The sequence below is a fragment of the Oryzias latipes genome, chromosome 1 (assembly GCF_053564925.1).
Source record: "Oryzias latipes strain Hd-rR chromosome 1, Olatipes_Hd-rR_3.1".
Lineage (NCBI taxonomy): Eukaryota > Metazoa > Chordata > Actinopteri > Beloniformes > Adrianichthyidae > Oryzias > Oryzias latipes.
In genome coordinates, this window is record NC_136237.1 from 33,522,098 (window position 1) to 33,544,758 (window position 22,661).

General features: G+C 39.2%; 1 protein-coding gene across 3 annotated transcripts in view; it reads right to left on the reverse strand.

Moving 5' to 3' along the window:
- The window catches only part of plppr2b (phospholipid phosphatase related 2b), a 52,365-nt gene extending 29,704 nt beyond the window's left edge, over positions 1–22,661 (reverse strand). The window contains exons 1-3 of one of the 3 annotated variants that reach the window (XM_011474118.4): positions 22,198–22,661; positions 16,204–16,314; positions 2,003–2,191 (exon numbers count right to left, since the gene is read on the reverse strand). In XM_011474118.4, coding sequence (XP_011472420.1) covers positions 2,003–2,191; positions 16,204–16,314 — 300 coding nt within the window. In that variant the 5' untranslated portion in view covers positions 22,198–22,661. Of the gene's footprint in view, positions 1–2,002; positions 2,472–16,203; positions 16,315–22,197 lie in introns of those variants that run through there. The other 2 variants (XM_004065798.5, XM_020701843.3) reach the window with 2 other exon arrangements.

Below are 22,661 nucleotides of genomic sequence, written 5' to 3' on the forward strand. Positions count from 1 at the left end.
ATAAGCAGGTTGATGGCCTTCGAAGTATGTATTATCAGCATTAACGGATTTCGCGGAAGCAACCATCCTCCGCTTCGGTTTGGCAGGTTCGGGCTTCCACGGCGTGCGTCAATTTCTGATAATGCACACTTTGTCGGCCATTAACCCTTACTTAAATCCTCTCTTTGGTCACCACAACTAACTGCTATCATGGATGGGTAGCCAACAACAATGTAATAATGTTACTGTTTCATCAACAAGGACCAAACCTCAGAGGAACGTTTCTAACGCCTGGTTCAATCTTGTGTTTTGGACAAATGGCTCTGTAAGTCTCTAAAAACTCAAGTGGATAATAACACAACTAATATGTTCTCTTTCTGTAATCAAAACATCAATTTTGTTATGCTGCACAGATTAGAATCTCATGACGGATTATCTTCTCCTATCACCAGTTAATCTTCTCATTCAAGACTCTTCCTTGTAGGTGATATGCCTGCATAGGTTCTTGAGCTCAACCAACGCTCCCACCCACCCCGCTCTGCTGCTGATTAGATGACTTAGCTGTTTTCATGTTCTGATCAACTGAGCACACCTGATCCAGCTGCAAAAGAAAAATGCCGGGAGACCTAAAAAATAAAAAAAAAGGAATCTTAAGGATCAGAGTTTTATAGCCCCAATTTACAATATCTTAATATTTATGATTTAATTTAGTTAATATTAAAGTTGAAAATCAGTTGCCACAATGCAATGCCTCTACCCCCAAAAAGCAATAAAATGCTGGACGGAACGTCTTTACTCCCAACTGCACAGTGTTGTTTAAAGTTCTGAATGAAATTTGAAAGGAAAGCATTTCAAACTCCTGCCTTTCGTATCATAACAGAGAAGAGACTCATGGGACAGAAGAGGATCTTGTAGCAAAAAAAAAAAACACAGATGCTCTGACTTTTCCAGGAGCAGGTTTCCCCTCTGGGCAGGAAAGAGAAAAAAAAAGCTGCTCGTTTTCTGTGCAGCTTGCATAAAAAACAACAATTTAATGTATGCATGATGAGCTCCAGAAAAAGCAACAAATAAGCACAAGTGCATATTTCATTATTATTGTGCAGGTATTAAAGGACATTTCAAAATAACCGTTTTGTTATTTGCCACTTCTCAAAAATCTATTCTCACCTAAATGGGAGCAGCAGCAAATCCTGACTTGACCTCTGAACTGGTCTTCTTTCACAGCAGATGACCTGGGCGTATTTGGCGTTATCAGCTCAAGTACCGCCCTGGTGTGTGACTCAGAAGCAGCAGTGCTACTTAACTGTGTGACATCAAAGACGCAACCCCTGTGGCTCAAGAGAGAAGTCATGGAGGCAGAGCTTTGATGGGAATGTGGAGCTCGCTTTCATTATTAATAGTATCCTGCTGTTCAGATGAGAATCTACAGATGCTGCGACGGATATCAGTAAATTCCCGCTCAGTAACAGGAGTTAACGTGATTAGAAAAGGATGCGGGGATGAAGAAAAATGCCAGAAAAATTAGAACTGTCAAAACTGAATCAACACACATTATGCACTAATTTACGCTCCTTTCAATTCAGTTGAAATGCTGAATAATTAAAGGCACTTTTGCTCCTGCATTTTTAGTCTGGTGTGTGACAGATATAGTAAAGCTCTGATTATTAAACGCACGGACAAAATAAACTCTTTAGGGACGATGTTTTAATCTTCTCTCTGGAAAAAAAGAGACCGTTCAAGCTATCTTTGACTGTTCTGTGGAGGACAAATATAGTGCCCGTTGCCATGGTTATGACATAGAACACATCCACACAAACAGAGGAGAGAAACCACGAGGAAGCACACCTACACATATCTCCTCTTTTCTATTCAATAACACCACGTGCAGATGAGGTGAAGCTACCCCTATGTGCCTCATTTGCTACACTATAAATGTTGTTTTGGTGAGGTGTGTGTGTGAAAACACCTGTGGAGGATAATTATCTTTTTTTTGTTTGTTTGAACAACTTAAATTCAGACTTACTGTGACTGTGGGGATGGCGGTGACGAGGGAATAGACGAGGACTGGCGGCGCCTTGCTGTTGTCCTCTGGTCCAGGGTACGGCTTGGAGTAGGCTTTGTCAAAGCAGAAGAAGCCCTGAACGTGCACAGGGAACGTGTCCGTGTATTCAAAGTAGTACGCCATCAGAACAGTCCCTGCCATGATGACCAGCTGGAAATAAAACATATTGGTCGCAGCTTTAGCTCCAGATCCGCAGGAGTTGGTGCAGAAAAAGCAGCCGCAAAAAAGCCACCAGGAAAAGATTGACACATTTAAAAAAAAAAAATAATTCTATGAAGAAATTATTGTCTTTTATGGAGCAAAATGAAGCATGCAACCCTAATGTGTGAAGCAAACCATTTGTGCATGGAGAGATAGAGCAGAACAGAAGAGGGTGAGAGTGGGAGAGATGGAAGTAGGGAGGGAGGGAAAGATAGGGAAGGATGGAAAGGACGAAAGAAAGCAGAGTGAGAGATCCCTACAGCAGTGTTGGTATTCAGAGTAGGAGGAGAGAGAAACAAATGGAGCTCACTTGGAAAAAAAAAACACAACGCTGTGTGGAGGAGCAGAAGGGGAACTAAAGAAAGATGGGGGAGACACAGATGGATGAGTGGAGCAAAATAAGAGGGAATAGGACACAAGAATTAGGTATGCATTTGTGCATTTCGGCATAACTTCCTTTTCTGGTCTGACATTTGTGATGTTTCAGTGACTAAAATATGACGGTTAGAAAAAAAGTGGTAAATATTAATTTGCAAAATATGAAATATGGGAGAAAGAGAGGGACACAAAATGACAAGCATGGAAAGAATGATAATAAAAATAAAAGCATTCAATTTTGCACCGACACAACAGCTGCTCCAGCACTAATTACGGTTTTATCCTTCAATAAGAAGCACACTTTGCTGGGTTCTGTACAGACAAACAAACATCCTCAACAGAAGGAAGCTTCCTTCAATGTGTAACCAAAGACTTGGGGTTTTAGCCATTTGCCATCAGAGAGTGGCCTGAAAGCACAAATAAGAAACAACATGAACGCCTGTTAGAATACAGTAAGCTCTTGATTAGTTTTATCTTAATCTGCAGCCAGAGTTTCTTCCCAAGATCTGTCATTGTTTGCAAAGGACAAGTTTATCAGAAGCAAAACACGAGGAGTCTCTGACGGCAGGCTGGGCTGGTTTTCAGCTGCAGGGATGGAGGAATTCAATGGTAAACAGTTCTTTTACCTCTGGAGTTCATTTACGAAAAGCACACATCAGAAAAACACATGGACACAATGTTAAATATTTCATTTAATGCACACGAGTAGTTGCAGAGCAGTGGTAATATTTTGTTTCTTAAAGGCAGATTGATAACCTTGAGCCTTCCTGTTAACTGTGGGATTTATTTTGTTTATTTTTACTTTTAAGACATCACTGTTACATCTAAGAAACTAACAGACAAGATATGATTGTTAAACTATAATAATGTTTTATTTGCCATACTGAAGATTTATCTATAGTTTTATTTATATCTTTTTTAGTTTGTTAAAGTAGCAGACTTTATTAAGCTATGCTGCTGCCTGCTCCCTTTCAAAAATTTGCCAGTATTATTATTATTATTATTATAAGTAATAGTAGACGTTTTATTATTATTATTATTATTATTATTATTATTATTATTATTATTATTATTATTATTATTATTATTAATATTATTATCTATCGTATTGTGCAATGTCTACTGCATTTTATTATCAACACATTTAAAATATTTTTTTAAATCAATAGATATATAAAAAAATGTTGTAGTAAATTGTGCATTGTTTTTGTAAAGAGTCGCACACATTGTATCACACCGTTTAGCCAATTTGTCACATTAAAAAAATGATAAAAAATGACACACATCTGTCTTGTGTACACAGTGCCTGTTGTCCTCCTCATGGATCTCATTCCTGACCTTGTGAAGGTAAAAAACAAGTAACTGAAACGTTACAGTATCAAAACTACCACCAGGCGGCATAAACACCAAGAAATCAACTGTTTTTCTTTTCTTTGTTGTTAGCAGTTTTCTCTTCTCCCTGACAATTGGTAGCAAGTTTCAATGTTCTCTCGGCACAGTTGTGTCCACTGGAACTGTGGGAAAGTAGCCACCAGTTTCTACTGTGATAGAGGATTGATGTTCAGTTGTTTAGCTGTTCTGCCAAAGATCTGTCTTTGCTCTCCTAGCAATTCTCTTGTTCTTCTTATTCTGAATGTGAAGAGCTTTCACCTTCACTTATAGGAACTCTTCACAACTGCATGTTTTGTGAATTTTGTAAAATGGAATGGGTCCCACTTTGGAATCAAATGGAATCAATGATTTCAATCATTTTAGAATAAAAACGATAATTTCTTCTGTCATGAAAAAATGTTTTTATGCAATTGTTGTTTAAAACTAAAAAAAATAGGAGCCCACACTTTCAGGGGTCGACACCTTATGACTTGGTGATTGAGTAAAGTGAGTTCAGCACCACTTACAGCGTATGAGAACTGGACTGAGTGACCCCTCCCCTCTCATATTTCAAACAGGAAGTAGCCGCTGGTCCCAAGGAGCCAAAATCCCTTAAACTTCAATAGAGAAATAAATACCTATGACTCAGTCATTCTATTTCTCAGAATAAGCAATCCTGCTCTGATACATTTTTTTAAAATGTTCTGGCTAATCCACTTTTTTTATTTGTTTTCTGTAGTGCAAGTCATTCAAGTAATGAAATGGCCATCAAAAGGCTTAAACAGCAAAAGGTTTGAACATTTTATTGACAGATTCTCCCCCAGACCTTTTGGTGGTAGGGGTGTGGCCTTCCAACAAGCTCACTCCTGATTGGCGAGAGTGGTTGTCATAGAAACATAGGCTCCGACCAACTTGAAACAATCATTGCTTACTGACAATCTCTGGATCCTGTATGGCGACATCTGTATCGCGAAAAAATGGCGACAAAATTGACTTGGAGCCAGAAGTAAGCCATTTGTTTTTGGGTGGTGTCACACAAAGAAAACGTAAAGCCAAACAGGAGAAGCCTTTAATTATGCAAACCTGGAACCTTCTGGTCTCCTTGTAATATTTTTCCTGGTTAGATCAATGAAGTCAGAATAAAGAATAATTTGTGAGACGTTTTAGGGGCAAATGGCCGAAAAATTAACAGCCCACATTAAAAATGTCTCCCAGCATGTTTACCCCCTACACTACAGAAACAGAGTTCAGCGTAAATCATTGCTAGATGTTAAGGCTTGCTATGTGTATAACTGTTTCCCCTATGTAACAAAACACTGCAGGATGACGGTGACCTATTTCAAACCCTTTTTATTAGAGCCTTGCTTCCTCTGTCTAATCTGCCAGTTTCTTTTCCCAGCTTCCATTACAGTTTCTGATACTCACCCACCAAATGAACTGCAAAAGCAAACAACTGTTTTCTCCCGACAGTATCATGCAAGATTGATCTGCTTGAGAATGTGAGCGCAAAGCCAGAAATTCACTGATAAGACAGGGAAGCCAAGACAGACAACCCCGTAATCCAACAAGTAGAGTCTCTTTTTTTTAAATACTTTCGTCCATAAACTTGTTTTTTATGCGTGTGTTTTAAAGCGTGGGCGTGTTTCGTTGTGCAAAGTGTGTTTGAAGGCATGTGGGTGCATTCCCATGTCTGATGAGGAACTCTGACACTCTGTGGCGAACATTTCTTTCCATCAGCCGGCCCTCTGTTCTGTTGAAGCTGGAGCGCGGGAGGCGCAGAGAGGTGGGAGGAAGAGAATGATGGAGCATCCATGGAAGTTTAAAGAAACATCTGAGCACAAACCTTACTGGCAGATTCACGCCTGCCAGTTTGGCAACTATATTTTTTTTTCTCTACATAAGCATGAAAAAGCACTTCAGCAACGTTACCAACAGAAGTATACTCCTGTTAAAGCAGTTTAAGACGGGTTATTTATGTTTTCAACCAGAGCTTGAACTCTATAGCTCCTGTGTTTTCTGTTGATGAAAGCAGGCGGTTTATTTGCTTCCTAATTAAACGTGGGCTTAGCTGAAATGTCGTATGGAGATTTGCTTTTAGCCTGCACTTTGTGGCCACAGCCGGTTCGTGCAAGCTTCCTGAAAGGTCAAAGCTTCTTTAAGTTGAAGGCTTTTCTAATTGGCACGTGCACTGCTGCACAGGTCACCTTGATGTATTCATAAACGTAACACTGAAACACAAAGCACCGTGTCAACTAAAATTTAGGGAGTTTTCAGACACCCCTGATTATTTTCTCCTTGTGTGTCACACAAATTCTTTCCGAGTGATAAATAATCTCCTGAGCCGTTCTTAAACGTCACAGATCCTTCAAAGTCTTCACAAAAACTTTGGTGTTCTTGTTTTGCAGCCCACATTTTATAACCATACTTTACAACCACACTTATATCCGTGTATGTCTTCCAGACCCCCTTACAGTGATACGTCATCCATGTTGTCCGCCATTTTGAGAGTTAAGCACACATTGGGTAAACTGGCAACTTCTGGTAATACTTGTCCATGTTCAGTGTGGTACACATCTTTTCACCAAACAGCAACGTGACTATTTTTGAATCCCTTTAACCCTTGTGTTATCTTAGATGACCCCACCCTTTCATTGATGTGTTATTCCTACCATGATAAAGGTGGATAAAGGTGAAAAGATTTCTTCTAATCCATGGACTCCAGTGAAGATCACAAATCATTGAAGAAACAAGGTTCAGCGCACTGTCTAGTGGGTCTAGATGACCCAACTCCCATTGTTAAAGTGCCTAGGATAGCACAAGCGTTGATTGATTTCCAAGGTATGAAGACAGAAAAGAATCGCCTAGTTTAAATGTGGCAGCTTGCAGACGCCAACAGGCTCTGTAGTGAACCTTTTGTATCACGTAGACCTATACTTACACATTTTATGTGACTTAAGAGTGATACATATTTAGGGAATGGTTACCACATTTGGGTTTTATCTGGTACCGGTGCCAGTTTGTAACTTTGCTGGTAATTAACGGGTGCTGGTAATTTTTTTTGTTTTTAACAGTGATGGAAAATCTGGAAAAAAACACACAAACTTTGCATGCAAATGTGAAGAAGTGGCACCACGTGTTCCTGCAGAGCATGAATGTGCCTTAGCGGTTGGTTTCTCTCAGTCAGTCTCCGTTGTCCTCACCAGCACCATGTGGATGATAGGTAATTATTGCAATAATAATAGTAATGATGCTCATTGCATTGTTGTGATATGAAGGCTTTTTGTGACGTCTTATGGAAGGGGTCTATAGGAGAATATAACAAAAACTTGTAAGGCGATTCAATAAAACAGCTATTTGGATGTTTGCATGTAGAGGTCTCCTGCACATTTATTTGTAGCCATCTAATCTTGGGATATTTTTTGATGTATTTAGAGTACTTTTTACAATAAACACCCGGATTGTACATCCATCCACACATGCATGGGGAGAACATGCACACTCCACACAGAAATGTCCCGGCTGGGATTTGAACCAGGACCTTCTCACTTTGAAGTGAAAACACTAACAACAACCTTTCTATAGAAATCTTCCTCTGGTTAAAAGGCATCAAAACAACAATCCAACGATATTTTCAAGTGTGAAAGATGGCCTCTAAACTACACAAAACCACCATTAATGCACCTTCTAAACTATTGTTAATGTTATTTAATTAACCTAACCCTAGCCATGATTCAGATATCTGTTGGGAATTCGTGTTGTTTTGCCTGGACTTAGCCTAAGAATGACCTCAAATAAAATAAAATCATGTTTAAAGAAGATTTTGATGTTATGCTGTAAGCTCTGTTAAAGAAAAAGCCTTTAAGTACATCTTTTTGAAGTTCAAAGACAACAAGTGCTGGAAAATAAAAAGGCCTTTTTTCTTTTTTCTTCTTTTTGTCAAAATGACAAAAACTGAAGAAAATCTCCGGTACATGAAAGCCCTCAAACTATAGATGGGAAAACAAAATGTGACAAAGGAATTTCATCATGGTTAAAATATGAGGTGAAAACAGAGTGAGAGGATGACTCCTTGGGGGAAAAGTTTAACAAAAGAGGTGAGTGTCTCCTCCTTAGAGACTGAGGAGCTGCCAGATGGCACAGAAGTCAACTGATAAAGTCAAACCTGTTTTTACAGAGGGTGAGAACGATGACAGCGACCCGCTGGCAGACCATGAATGTCACACTGCTTCACGTGAACCAGACTCGAGCTGCTTTGTTTTGCTCCAAGCATATCTAATATGCTTTTAGATGGTTCTGCATCAAGCTTGCATGGGACAAATAGAAAACGCAGTGATCCCATGCTCTGTTTGGAAAGGATGTGGTATTCCTTTCTGAAAGTATTTCTTCTTTTTTTTGGTCTCTTTGCACTCTTAATAAATCTAGATACATTTAAATTGTCCACAGTTTTTTTCACTCATACTGAATCAGGATGTAGCATGTGCCCTTTTAGTGTTATTTCTATTAGATTTTAATCTAGGAATTCCACATGATTAAAATATCAAAGGAAAAATAAAATCTAAATGAACAAATATGTTTTTTTTTTTCTGTATTACCATCCTCGCCAATTATCTTACATGACCAGGCTGCTTGTACATCACTGCCAACGTGAACAGAAGATAAAATAAACTAAAGGATTTTTGAAAAAAAATCTCTCCACATAATTTTGCTTGAAATGAGGCTGCAGCTCTCCTCTTTTGTCTGACATTTGCTCTTCCCCTTTTCATCCCTGCACAAGCGCACATAATTACTTACTGATGTGACCAGTGAATCTGTATTTTTCACAGCAGGAAAAATCTAATTTCTAGATTTCCAGCAGATAGATTGCAGAAAAGATTTATCGATTTTTATCTATTTATTTTTTATTTTTTTTATTTTTTTACTTACCCCCATTCCCCCCCAAGAATCCTCCCTCACCCACCCACCCAACCCCCCCAGATGAACACACATTTTGCCCCAAATGTATTATAGCTCATTTGGTGTAGATAAATCAACTGAAGCCAATGAATGGGCTTGACTGCCCCCTGGTGTCGGTCCTTTTTATTACAGCTCTCAGATTGAGGAAAGATGGAAAAGCCAGGGGGTAGAACCTTAAAGAGCGGACTGGGACGAGCAGCAGAATGACAATAGGAGATAAACAGACAGATAAAGATTCCAAGATAGATTCTTTGATACAGTTCCAGAGATTTCTACCCATGATATTAATGGGCGTGCTTTGATTTTCTAAACAAATGCTTTGCATAGCTTTATCTGTGTCTAAGGGGGGTTATTAAATGACATCCATTAGTACCGTAGCCCACAAACATTTATACGACCTTACTCGAAGTAATGTGCAGCATAATCAATCTGCACTTTACAGGCCTGTGATTGCATAGAAAGAAGGGACTATAGAGCTCATTATCAACACAGCTCATCCCTGCAAATATCATGGCTTTATTATTACTGATGAAATCATTCAGCCTCAGTGCTGCAGCTCAGGGGCGTTTTTAATGCTCGCAGATGATATGAGAATGTGGTGTGCCGAGGTGCACAGGGCCGCTTATGCCCACCTTCCCTTCCTAAGGTGTGATAACAGGTAAGAGGTAGAACCGCTAACAAGTGTGTGAAACAGGCAGCTTGAATGTTGAAGAATCCCAGAGCAGCAGCAATGCATGATTTATGGATTCAAAGAGATAATAAGCAGAAAAATCAAGAGAATATAACACTGTAGACCCTTTCTTTTTTTATGGAAAAGTGATCATGAAAGATGGAAAACCTGAAACACTAGTTCTCAAATATGTTAATTAAAAAAAAAACAGATCGTTAAAAAAATGACTAGAAAAATAGCAAAAACTGCAGGGACAATTTCTTCTTTTTTGGAGATAACATCAGGCCAGTTTGGTTAGAATTTTCTGGTTTTACTACAAACTAAGCCAAGTGGAGCAAAAAAAAAAAAAAATCAAAAAGCAGATACAACAAATGCACTGCCTGAAGCAAAAAGATGTAGTGAGGAGGTACAAAGCTCAGCTGGGATTATGGATAAGGGGATCGCGTACTGACTTAGAGGTTTTTTTTAAGGCATCTTGAAATCCAATTTACATTAGGTTGGACTGATTCCTCTCAATAACTACTAACTGATAAAACTTCTTCTCACCTATTTAAAGCTGGAATATATGTTTCACATTTAATTTTCTGGATCTAAAGAGTACATGGATGAATTTGGCTGCTTTTTTTTAATATACTGACAGAAGTTAATAACAAATATGGAAAGCAGCAATATAAATGACTTGTGTTAACCCCTTCCTGCCTGGTTTTTTAATATGTAAACACATATTTTCCAGTGTTTTTTTCTTTCAATCTTCTTCCTCTTTCGGCTTCTCCCATCAGGGGTCGCCACAGCGAACAAGTCGCATGGTAAACTTGGCAATGTTTTACGCCGGATGCCCTTCCTGACGCAACCTTCTCAAACCGGGCTTGCAACTGGCACAGGGGTAGAGAAGGGAACAGGGAGCAGCCCGGAGTCGAACCCTGGTTTCACGGACGGAAGGCGCCGCAAACCAGCACGAGCTAAACCGGCTCCCACACGAGCTAAACCGGCTCCCGGTTTTTTTCTTTCAATATGATGTCGAATTAAGCATGTCCTGTATTTAGCGGTACATTGTGATTCAGAGACATGCATGAAAGAGTTAAAGGTTTGTATCTGTGAGTGCCTCCTCTATCAGTGGCCATCAACTGATCATCAACACCTATTTGAATGCAGAGGCTTCACAGTAATGGGTGACGAGGGGAGCACAGGCAGCCTCTTTAAAGATCTCAGAGCTGATCATGTTCGTCAAAGTGAAAGCCAAACCATATGCAGCTGGGAGATGTCTCTTAAGTTCTGAACAAAGGATTGTGGGAAGCCACAAATCTGTCGAAGGAGAAGAAAACTTGTTTTGTTTCCTCAGAAAAACCACAGAAATTAGATCAAGGTTAAGTCAACACTGTTGGAGCTCTGATCACATCACCAAGCCAAAGCCTTCTCATTTCAGTAGCATTTACATTGCAATGTTGAAGGTTCCACTAGGATTTAATCAGGCATGATTAGCTCTTTCTATACGGAGGAGAGGTAGTTTTTATTTGGGATGCTAAAACTTTTGATAAAGCAAACATCAAAGACTGGCTTACATGTTCATCTCAATAACAAGTCCAACAAAAACGATCATTTACAAGTTAACTCTTAAATGTCTTCTGGACGCATCAATCATTCAGGTTGATTCCATTAAAAAAGTAGACAAAAATAGTGGTAGTGTCACCAGGAAGAAGGCGTTTAAGACATGACGCCTCATTCTGTTGGTTATAGGAACCAATAGATTTTCTAGTCAATAGAATGAGATGTCTTGTTTCAAACATCTCTTCCTGGAGCACATGAACCAAATTTCCTCCTATGGTTAGGAAAATGTATTTCAAATGAGATGGAACATCTTTCATCAAAGAGACTAAGTTCATTTGACTGTTTTCTTTTTTTAATCAACTGCTTTCATTGTGTAACAAAGACAAAAAATGTGTATACAAAATATGTAAAATATGCACTTTGAGCTGTTTTAAATTTAAAAAACACAAATACAATTTGAGGCTTTTAAAATCAGAATTGCTTTATTCATTTAAAAAAACGCGAATCAAAAGTGTTAAATTGATTCTTGAACCTATTGTTTAAAATGTTTTTGAAGAAAATAGTTGCATCTTAAAAAACATCTTTGAAATTGCAGATTCAAGGTTCCCTAAACCTTATTGAGAACACCACTGGCAGCAAACAAGAGAAAATAGACCCTTTCCAAAAAGTGAGAATATCATAACTGGGGTTCCAGCTCATGAAACCAACGAGAACAGATTTTCAAACAATTAGATTACTGTGAAGAAATCTGTCCAAATTCTGCAGGACATAAATGTTTTAAACTGATTTTTGCCAACTAATCACCTGCTAAACTCAAAGCACCTGCACAGGTTTCCCAGATGTCATTAAATTGGTTCAGTTTGGTTCAATTGTCTCAGCTGGGTTTACTATGGAGAAAACCTCAGACTTGACAACTATCCAGAAGACCATCAGTGTTCCCCTGCATAGTTTGGGTGAGCCACAAATTCCTATTTAGGAGGCTGGATATTCACGGAGCGCTGTGTTCAAGCAGATCAACAGTAAGTCTGATGGAAGTGCAAATCGTGACAGGAGAAGATTCAGTGGATTATCAAAAGATTCAAGAACCTCCAGAAAAACTGGAATGTGGTGGAGGAACTTTTTAATCTGGCCCGCCAAACTGGAAAAAACTATTTTGATTCTTATTAAAGTTTTATTTTCGCTATAGTTCTGCTGTTGTCCCCATAGATGGTACACTACAAATACACTGACCTTTGATTAGGTGCAGAAAGCTTTTCTCTATACGTGTAGTGTTGGAAGATTAGTTGTTTTTTCTAAAGTTCATGTGTTTCGTTTTTTCACATTGGATAGTCATTTTTCCAACTATTCAACACCACATGAATGCAGCACTTCTCTAAGTTTGCACTTTCCCTGAGGGCCGTCAAACCAGTGGTGCAATTGGCAGTCAAATGAGAATAAAAGCCACAATTTTATGCACTTTCAAACAAAATTAAAGCATGTTTTCATCCATATTTCATGTTATTTCTCTTCTTATAAGTTGGACTACCAAAACACTCCACGTGTTTTTATTTTTTTCTGCTCCTGCTTTGGCCCTTTTGTCAAATTTTACAATCCTCTGTGGCTCACGAGTCATAACATTTCCAGATTATTCTAATTTTTTGAAATTCTGTTCTTTTGAACCCCAATTTATGTTAAAATAAACACTAGAAATCAATTAACTGGTGGGGCCTGAATCTATAGTCTATGAAGTTTTTTTTTTAAATTTAATTATAGAAAATGACATTTTTTCCATGATATTTTTAATTTAAGTAGCAATATTTGATCTGATGCTTTGCAGTCTATTTTACAAAATCTGTTTAGGATGGTAATTCAAAGAGTGACAAGTAGAAAGCTGCGCCTTAGAGCTGGCCTTGAGCTTTCACAATAAAGGCTACACGCCTTAAAGTCTACAGTAATATAATCATTAAGGGTTATTAATAATAGAGCACAAACCATCAAAGAGCAACCACACTACAACTCAACATGTGAGCTCAGAGATTCACTGAGGAACTCCCCCTTACGATCACTGAAAGTTGGATTCTTTAAGTCATTTTCTGCCCAGATTTTCACAACAGGTCTGTCTACCTAGATACCACCAGGCTCCAACTAACATCCTCCCACTCAGCAGCACCTGAAAGCAAGACAGCGAGCAGCCATCCTAAAACGGCATTATAAAGAACATCGTTTAAAGCAGTTCTCCGAAATCAGCCACTCGTGCAGCTTTATAGCGACGTGAAGTGTAAACAAGGACAGGACAATAAGTGGAAGGAGAGCCCGGATGATGGAGGTTCTCCACGAGTGCTCCCATTTCCCTCACCTCAAAGCAAAATTGTACCTTTTACAAAAATGAGTGTGAGAAAAAGAGAGGCAAAAAGAAGAATGAGAACATCCTGAGAGGGGTGAATAAAGGGGAGAGAAGGTGGTCTCAATCAGCACTTAGGCCTTCACGTAGCCGGGAGCAATAACTACAAACTGTTAGACAGCTGGATGATAAATGGTGAGAATCAGACGGGATGAGGACCTAGAAAGAAAGACGGAACGAGAAGAGGGAATAAGTTGCAAGATCACAAGAGAAAAGAAGGAACAAGGAAGAGAAATGGGTAATGAGATGTTAATGTAAGAACAAAGGATAGAGTGCCCTCTGGGGGAAGCAATGCTACAGCAAGCTGCTTTTGGTGTGAGCACATTTAAGGGGGAAATCTAGTTTTAAATTTCCTTTTGTCAAAGGGCTGCGGTGTATGCAGATTCATTCATTTGCATATTGGGTAATTAAGTCAAACCAGGTTGACATCACACTACCTACCCCCAGCCATGTGGCAAACAAGAACAGAAAACCTTGAAAATAGTAAATTAAGACTACAAAGCGAAGAGGAACCTCATTCTCAAGTTCATTCTCCCCTTTGGTGTGCGACACGAGGTGAAAATGAGGACGACGTCTGCAGAGGACAAAGGATCTCCTGGTGAGCACCAAAACAAAAAATAGACGACGAGAAAGAGTCAGAGGGAGATGGAAAGCTGGACTGAAAATGAAGGATGATGACAAATGATGAAAAAAAAAACGTTCTGAGTGGGTGGAGGAGATTACTCTCTACATAGGGGGGTGGGGGGTGTATATGCTGCAAATGATACCATTGGAAAGCTGGAAAACTATAATAAAAATCCCTCAAGTGGATGCTGTAAATTAAAAGCAAGAACAAAGGCATGGTAAACCTGCAGGGATGCTGGTTTATTAGGGCTGTAAAGACATGAAGAGGTGGCGGAGTGCTCGTGAGCAAAGAGTGTAGGTTTGATCTGTTGGATGAAGCACAACAAAGCTGGAGCAGAAAGTCTCAAAAGGAAGTTGTGAATTAGCACCGATAACGAAAAAAACACAACATGGTTAAAAGAAAAGTGTGAAGATTTGGTAAAAATTGATTTCTTCTTTTTTTTAGCTCCACAGAAGAGATTGGAAAAATCCAAGAAGACCTCTCAATAGAAACAAATGTCCATATTCTTTTAATCTTTACAGTGACCCCAGGTTTAATGTCTTATTGTATTCATTTTTAAACTTTAATATCTGCCCTTTTTTCAGAAACTAAAATATATTTCAAGGCAGAAATAATACATAAAAGCTGTTATAATTTCTAAATAAAAAACAGAAAGCCAAATCAGCTCCTTCTGCCATCCTTGCTGGAGCTCAGAGGACTTCTAGACTTGGAGCATCTTCGCAGTGGCATGGACTAATTTGGTTTCCATTCTCAATTAGGCCAATTAACTTAGAAAAGCAACTGAGGCCAGAAGCTCTCCTCCAAGAATTACAGGACTAACATGAAAAAAATTAGTCATGGGAAGAGATAGACAGGAGATTGTGAACAAAAAGGTCACTTGAGAGGATTTTTGTGTCGAATCCCTTCATTTTCCTGCTGAATGTTATCATCACTAGTAATCAAGTAATAGCATTCCAATATTAATCACTCATTTTGTGAAAGCTCATCCTAATCAGTCCCTCCTTTAGGGGGTTGGTGAAATGAAAACAGCATTTGCCAATTTTTGCAATTTTGCAACTGGCACTCATAGCTGTTATTTTGTCGAAGAAAAACAAGTGAAAGGCTGGAAGAGAGAGCAGAAGGAAAAATGGAAAAGAGTGTGAAAGTGTCTAAAAACTTTTCAGAATGCGTGTAGCTCCTTATGTTTCTCCACCTAATGTTTCAAAGGCATTTATTTTGAAATTGTGTCGGTGTTGTAGTTATTTTTGTTGCTTTTGAATGAATGGATGCACTTAGATATAGAAACACATGCAGGGCAACCTTTTCAGCAAATTTATGATTTGTGACTCTTTTTTTCCTTTGGACGATGGGTGTAAAGAACTGTCCGGACCACTGTCAAATCTGCAATCTTGTCATTTTAATTGATTAACATGAGCAGGTTTTGGTAACTTTTGCTGGTTTTTCTAACATTTTTTAGTTGTTTTTGATTGGAGTGAGAAATTTTGAAAATCCAATTTAGCCTTTTCACAATATTCAATTTTTTTGAGATATTGATTTTCCATTTTTTACCACCTTGTTAAAATCATTCAAATTCAAAGAGACTATTTAAGTATACTATTTTTGTGTGGATGGGTTGTACTTTTTGATACGGAGCCCTCCAGGGACCAGTGGTTAGAAAAATAAAAAATCTGATAATCCGTGTGCCCGGTTAACCACTGGCCCCTGCAGGGCTCTGTATTTTGAAATCAATTCCCAAGAAAAAAAACTGAACTGATCTCTGAAGCTCTGCAGAGGTGAATCTGCTTGCAGTTTGGATTGGAAACCAATTTAGAAAAACAGGGTTGGCTTGGTGTTAGTATTTAAAAACGCATCAATGATTGATTGATCAATTAATGATGTTGCTTTGAATGCAAATGAGCAAATCCTCTCTCTGCTTCACTGTGACAATTATTTTCTTAGATGTCTGGTCAGCGCCTCTGAGGCTTACAAAGACAAAGCAAAGGGGTGAGAGCTATGCAGAATTTTCTGTGAACACTTCATGTCAGAAAGGTCAAACTCACCTCCACAAAGAGGAAACAGGGCACAATGTAGGTGCTTGTTTTCTGATAGCCTCTGTCGGGAGGAAAACTCCTCACTGGCCTCCTCTGAGTCGACAGGCGACTGTTGATCATCTGTGAAAGTTAAGGTTCATCATTAAATTGACTTAAATTTTTGCAGCCTCATACATAAAACAACCCATATGAAAACCAGGCTCTGTTTGCATCTGCTAAGTCACTAAAATGCTGTTTTATAACACTAATGCCTACGAAGGGTTTTAGATTTAAGTATGAACCAATAATGTCCATTAACTAATGCAAAATACAAACATTGTGTTACCAAAAAGCAAGTTGAGGGTGGGTGCTTAAAATACACTTGAAATGGTATTAAACCTTCAAGTCATTCAGACTTTAAAGCATTGCTGCTTTAAATGAAAGCTCAGTGCAGTGATATCTCCTCAACAAATGTGCAGCGTGTCCTCGGGCTCTTCCTCGTATTCATCTGTCACATGTCTCAAATAAAATGGTGTTGCAGTTTGAACAGCTAGAGCCTGACAGACAGACTATTAAAACAATGCTCAAATTCAGGCAGCAACATATAAAATAATCAGCCTGTGATTATTTTAAAATCTCATCATTGCTCCATAGATAACTTGAAAGACCCACCCTGATGAAAACTGTGTTTGGGTGTTTTTATCATCTTCTTGTGGCATTTTGTTTTCATGATGGAGGACATATATAATGAAAAAAAGCTTGAATTAAATTTCTGTGTATTTCTTTTTGCAAATCGTTGTGAATCAGGAGCAGACAAAAAACATTTTAAAAAAGTATATTTATTATGTGTAAAATACAATCTGTGGGCCATAAGGTCTCTGCTCCACTCCATTCTGATGCTTCCACTTATAAACGCACGTCTTTAATTTCCTTGTTTGAGTTGGCATCTGGCTCAAAACTACACGATGGATAGCTCCGATACCACTCTGCATTTTTGTTGCACCAGGAGTGTAGTATTAAGTTGGGATTGTAAGGGACTGTAATATAGCGGGAAAGTATGTAAACAGAGACCTTTCAGGAACGGGGAGGGAAAGGAGGGAAGGGGTGGGTCTGCGTCAGCAAATCAAACCACAATTCGGGAGGCAAATTTCTAATGAACTACTGGCGCTCTGCAGAAACTATGTTCTAAAACAGAGGTGGGCACTGAGCATTCCTGCATGTTTTCCAACATACCCTGCTCTATGTTCTGATTGGCTGGACACACCTGAACCAGGTACAGGAAATTTAATTAATTCTTAATTTGATGCAGAAGAATACACTTGCTGAAGTTATAGAAAGACATTAATTCAAATATTTAATACTAAAAAATACCGTAGACAGATAGTCTACAGAGCAGAAATCCATTTCGAGTGCCACTCCTTTCAAAACTGGCAGGAATGCTTTCACACTGAGCTGTTTGGTCCACACCAGCCTTTATTCAGGTTGATACTTTGTTTTGATTGCCACACGTGAAAGCCTTCAAAAAAAACAAAACAAAAAAAAAACATGTGAACGCCAATCCATCTGTTCCAACATGAACCCACCAGTTCAATAACAATCGGGATCCATAAGATTTAAGAATGTTGGCACAGCAACAGGAAAAATTGTGTGCACTTTTGAGAAGGAAAATGTAAAACACAATAGAGGAATAAAAACATTTAAAATCATTTTGTGACAATGAGATGTAATGGTAGAATAGTTACAGGACAAATAGGAATGTCTGATTGTGCCTATTTCTTTCACAATCATTGCTTGTTTTAGGCATAGTAGCAAAATGCTGTGCTAACTTCTCAATGTTTTTGCAGTTTTGGGCCACTCTGCAGAGTGCACTGCAAGGGAAAATAAATTTAATGTTAAAGTGTAAAATCTTTACGGGTCTTGAATCACGTTAAAGGGATGGTTCTGGTCTGAAAACTCCTCTTAGAGCCTAAAACTGAGGTAACTATTTAACCTGACTTTTCAAATTGGAAAATAGCAGATTTGAAAACTCAATTTTGGTTCCGACAATTAATTTCAGCAAATTGTTAAATTGGGTTCCAACTTTGGAACTTAGAGAGCATCAAACAAGAATGATGATCCAACTGACCACGATACAAAGCACAGCCAAAGCTCGCTGGAAGCAATTCCTTCCATTCCACAAAACAAGCAATCTGCTCCAGTACAAACCTTTAGCTGGGCTGCTACAGGTTTCACATGGTCTAATTCTAATGTGTTAAGATTCATAATTAGTTTGACATGAGAAAAAAACTCAACCTTTGTAATTCTGATGATGTGTTGAACAACCTATAAAGTTTATTTGAATTTTTTTTTTTTTTTTAATTTCAGAATACCACATGTAAACAAGCAGGACTCATTTCCCCTAGTTTGTTTCATTTGTTTGTTTGCAGTGGCAAAAACGCAGAGCGGTCAACCTGTGGTTGCATGTTCAGTTTTCGCTCTGTCGCCGATGTGTCAAAGTGTCTTTGGGTAACATACTGAACCATATCGCTTCCAGTGGCCTAGCTAGTGCCTTTGTCTCAAAGTGTGGGTGATTAGCAAAGCGCTTTGGTCTTAGAAAATGTTGTAAAAGTACTTAATAGGTGGACCCCATTTACTGTTTTACCACTGTCATGTGAGTTTAGTGGCTCTTAAAGTTGAAACCAGCTTTTGCAGCAAGACGGATGGAGAGCGTTCCGGAATGTGAATGAACGTGATTATCGATGCTTTTGTGCTTTTTAAAATAAATAATCTGATCTCTAAACATCCCCCGTGTCTTCAATGCAATGTAATGAGACACACACAGACAGAAATGTGAAGGTATCTGCTGTAAATCTATGACGTGAATAACAGGATAAATGATTGGCTAGTAGTTAGCATGTAGCCTAATAGCCTTCGAATGTAAAGCGACTGCTAAAGAGTATGTTAATGAAAGACAAGTCCTGAATATTATTATTCCCATTCGACCCTAAACTACAATATCAGATGGCTGTCTGTCTACCGGCCAGCCAGCTGCCCGAATGCCGGCATGACAAGCAAAAGAGCTCTGCGGCGGAGCTAGTAGAAGCTATGTCCGGTGGATCGTATGGCAAAGCAGCAGCAAGCCTAGGTATCATAAATCTTATTATATTTTTCTTATATCCATTGAGACAATAATAAATTGATCAGTCTTGTTTTTCTTTTTCCTTTCTTGAACGAATGTCGGTCACAGAGACACGGAAGTTACCGCTGAAAGCGGCTTTTGCGGCTGGACGGAGAGCATATCAGTGTTTATGAATGACTTATGACGTGAATAATTATTGCGTTCGCACTAATTAATCATTTCGTTCCCATAAATTAATCACTTCGAGCGAACAAAATAGTAATTTGAGGGAATGAAATGGTATTTCGGGGGAACAGAATATTATCTTGTGGGAACGGAATATAACCTTGTGGAAACGGAATAGTATTTCGTGCGAACAAGATGTTAATTTGTGGGAACAAGATATTAATCTGTGGGAACGAGAGTTATTTTAATTTTTTAATGTCAGGACACGGGCTCCGTACCAATAAAAGACCAATGGGAACACTTCTAAAACAGATAAAAAAATGATCTAATTGGGTCTATAATTTCAAAGGAGCACAGTATAAACAGCACAACGGAACACTTTGACAACAGCTTTGAAATAGAACGCAAGAGTAAATTTGCACATTGGAAGCTGAGAAATCAACAGCAACTGCATAAGACTATCTCTGAATCCATATCACAAAGGCAGTTGTGAAGCCATATGCTGCTTAAACTGTGGCTGATGGGTAATTAAATACTTGATTTGCACCAGTTGTAACTTTGTGCTAAAAAATAATGACAGACAACAAGCTTCATCTACTTTAATTAAATGTGCAAGAGGTTGAGCATCAGAGTTGTGGAGGCACTTATGAAAGATCAAACCAAAGACTTGGACAGCTTCTTTGATCCACATTACTACACATAATCCCGCCTGATCTTAAACAGGGGATTTCCTTCAGCAGTGGGTAAATGAAAGTAGTAGTAACATTAAGAGTTATTTTGCATAAGCACCCACCTACGTGTGTTAACGTAGGCACAGATGCCCACTAAAATATGTTCTGCATTGTTTTATAGACACACAAAGTAAAACAACAGTACGGACTTGCTGTGTTCAAACGAATAGAGAGGGAAATGAGGCTGAAAGGAGGAGCACCAGAGCGGAAACAGGGGAGGGATGATCAAAAACAAAACCCTGACAGACCGAGATGAGACAAAGATAAGCCATGATGCAGATTTTTAGAGGTTGCTCAGAAGTGAGTTAGGTGTGAAAGCTAGCAGACTTGAAAATGGGAAGTAATTGGGATTGGGAAAAAAAGCAGGTAGAAGTTGAAGAAAATCATCCCAAAAAGAAGAAACAAGAGAGATAGCGTGAAAGGAAGCCTGTGAGATGCTCAGGGGTTTCTGACATGTAAATGGCTGCACTCCCACTAAATAATGCCAGTTTCTGCTCTTTTAAGTTCAGGGACGCATCCAGAAAGCACTCAGATGTTTCCTCTTTAATTAAAATAGAAAACGAATTTCTCAGATTTTTTAACGCTGATATTCTGATGCAATCAAGCTAAAGAAGAAAAAAAAAAGACCCTCAGCAATATTCAGAAATGTTTCATTGAAGCACCAGTTGATTTGTCTTGCAGATATTGCTCTGATTTTCCCTCATCTCCTCGGTAACGTATCCAACCCCAACTTTAAGGCTGATGGAGCATTGTCCAAGCTCAGCTCAATCAAGGCTTGTGGTTTAATCGCTGCACAAGGTTGGATTGTGTTCATGCAATCAGCGGGATTCTGAATACCTTTGAGCCAATGTTACGGAACAACTGAGGGAAACCAGAATGGGGAGAAGATGACTGCTTAATCAGACATCGCCAAACAAAGAGGCACAGCCAGAAAAACAAATTCACTTAGATCCCCTCTTTCTGGAGCAGCTTCATCTAACTGAAAATCTTAGTTTCATTTATCTTATCAAAGCTTGGCGGAAGTAAGAATCAGCAATAAATTGAGAATTAAATATTTTTACTGAAACTTTAGTTTTCCTCAAAGAATTGTCTTCAGTGAAGATGAACGTTTACTTTTCAGCCATTCAAGGCTCAAGTATTTTAACTAACTGAAACTTTTGCTTCACTTTATACCAGGATAATGACTCTCCTTTGACAGTTTATGCTCTGTTCACTATAGACGCTTGCTTTCAATAGCACCTGCTTACTCAATGCTAAACAGAGATCCACAAACTAATTTAAAAACCTTTCTGCAGAGTCAGACACTTTTAAAAAGTGTGTGTCCTACTCGTCTTTATCTCATGGGAAACCCATCCTCACCACCCTGCTCCAATTTAAGTAAAAGCCTCGGCCGTGCAGCATGAGGTGTATTCAAAAGAGTAGGGGGATTCAATGGTGCTAAATCGGGAGAGTGTGTGTTGTAAAATTTATGGTGGAAGATAAAAGGATCGTATATGTGCACGTATATAAACAGGAGGCGGTTTGCTGTAAATACTGTATCTGGTTCTTCCTCTGTGCAGAAGATCTGAAAGCAGAGGGAAGCAATAAGGCATGAGGCTGCCGTGAACGATTGTCTCTTGTGTTGCTGTCTATGTTATTCACTATGATGTGCATGCTTAAGCCTCGCACTGGCACAGCAGCAGCAGCACTCACTCAATATCTCAGTGACACACAAACACAGGTGGGCGCACACATTTGTGGAGCACATCCTGCACAAGTGACGGCTATTTCCACATTCAGAGGATGTCAAAAATGTTTGTCCGATAAGTCGTACCATGCAACTCATGCACTTGAGCGTGTGTGTGTGCAGTTGTGTGTGTGCAGCTGTGCATTTCTGTGACCCACATTGAACCTGAGAAGAAGCCCAGCAGGGTGCCTTTATCCTTTACCTACTCCATCCTTTCATGCAGTTTCCAAAATGAACCACAGGAACAAACAAAAACAAAGTAAGTGGTTCAAAAATAGCCTCACCTTAAACCTCTGTATGTTGGAAGCAGAGCTGCTGCTCAGTGACCGTTGCCTTGGGAGTCTAGGAGGATGTGCTCCTGCAGAGTGGTCCCATTCTGTGCTTTGGTTGTAGTCTTGGCTCTGCTTCTTCTCTCCCCTCTTTAAAGCAACACAGCCTCTCACTTCTGATCCTCCAGCACTCGTAAGCCCACAACAGTGTGTATGAATAGAAGAGAGCAATAGAAAGCTTGCCCACTATCAGGCATCCAGCCTCCAGCCAGACTGATCCATATCTGTCTGCACTCTGGTGCTATGTCGCTAAGCTAAATATGATGATCTTCAACAGCACTTCAAGGCTAATTAGTCAAGTGACTAGATCCACAGGCTCTGTGAGGCAGGCTGCCTCAGCGCAGTTGCCGGCAGATATGAGGAGAGGAGGCGGGAGAAGGCGGGAACGTGTCCGCGCATCTGCATGTGTGTGAGAAGGA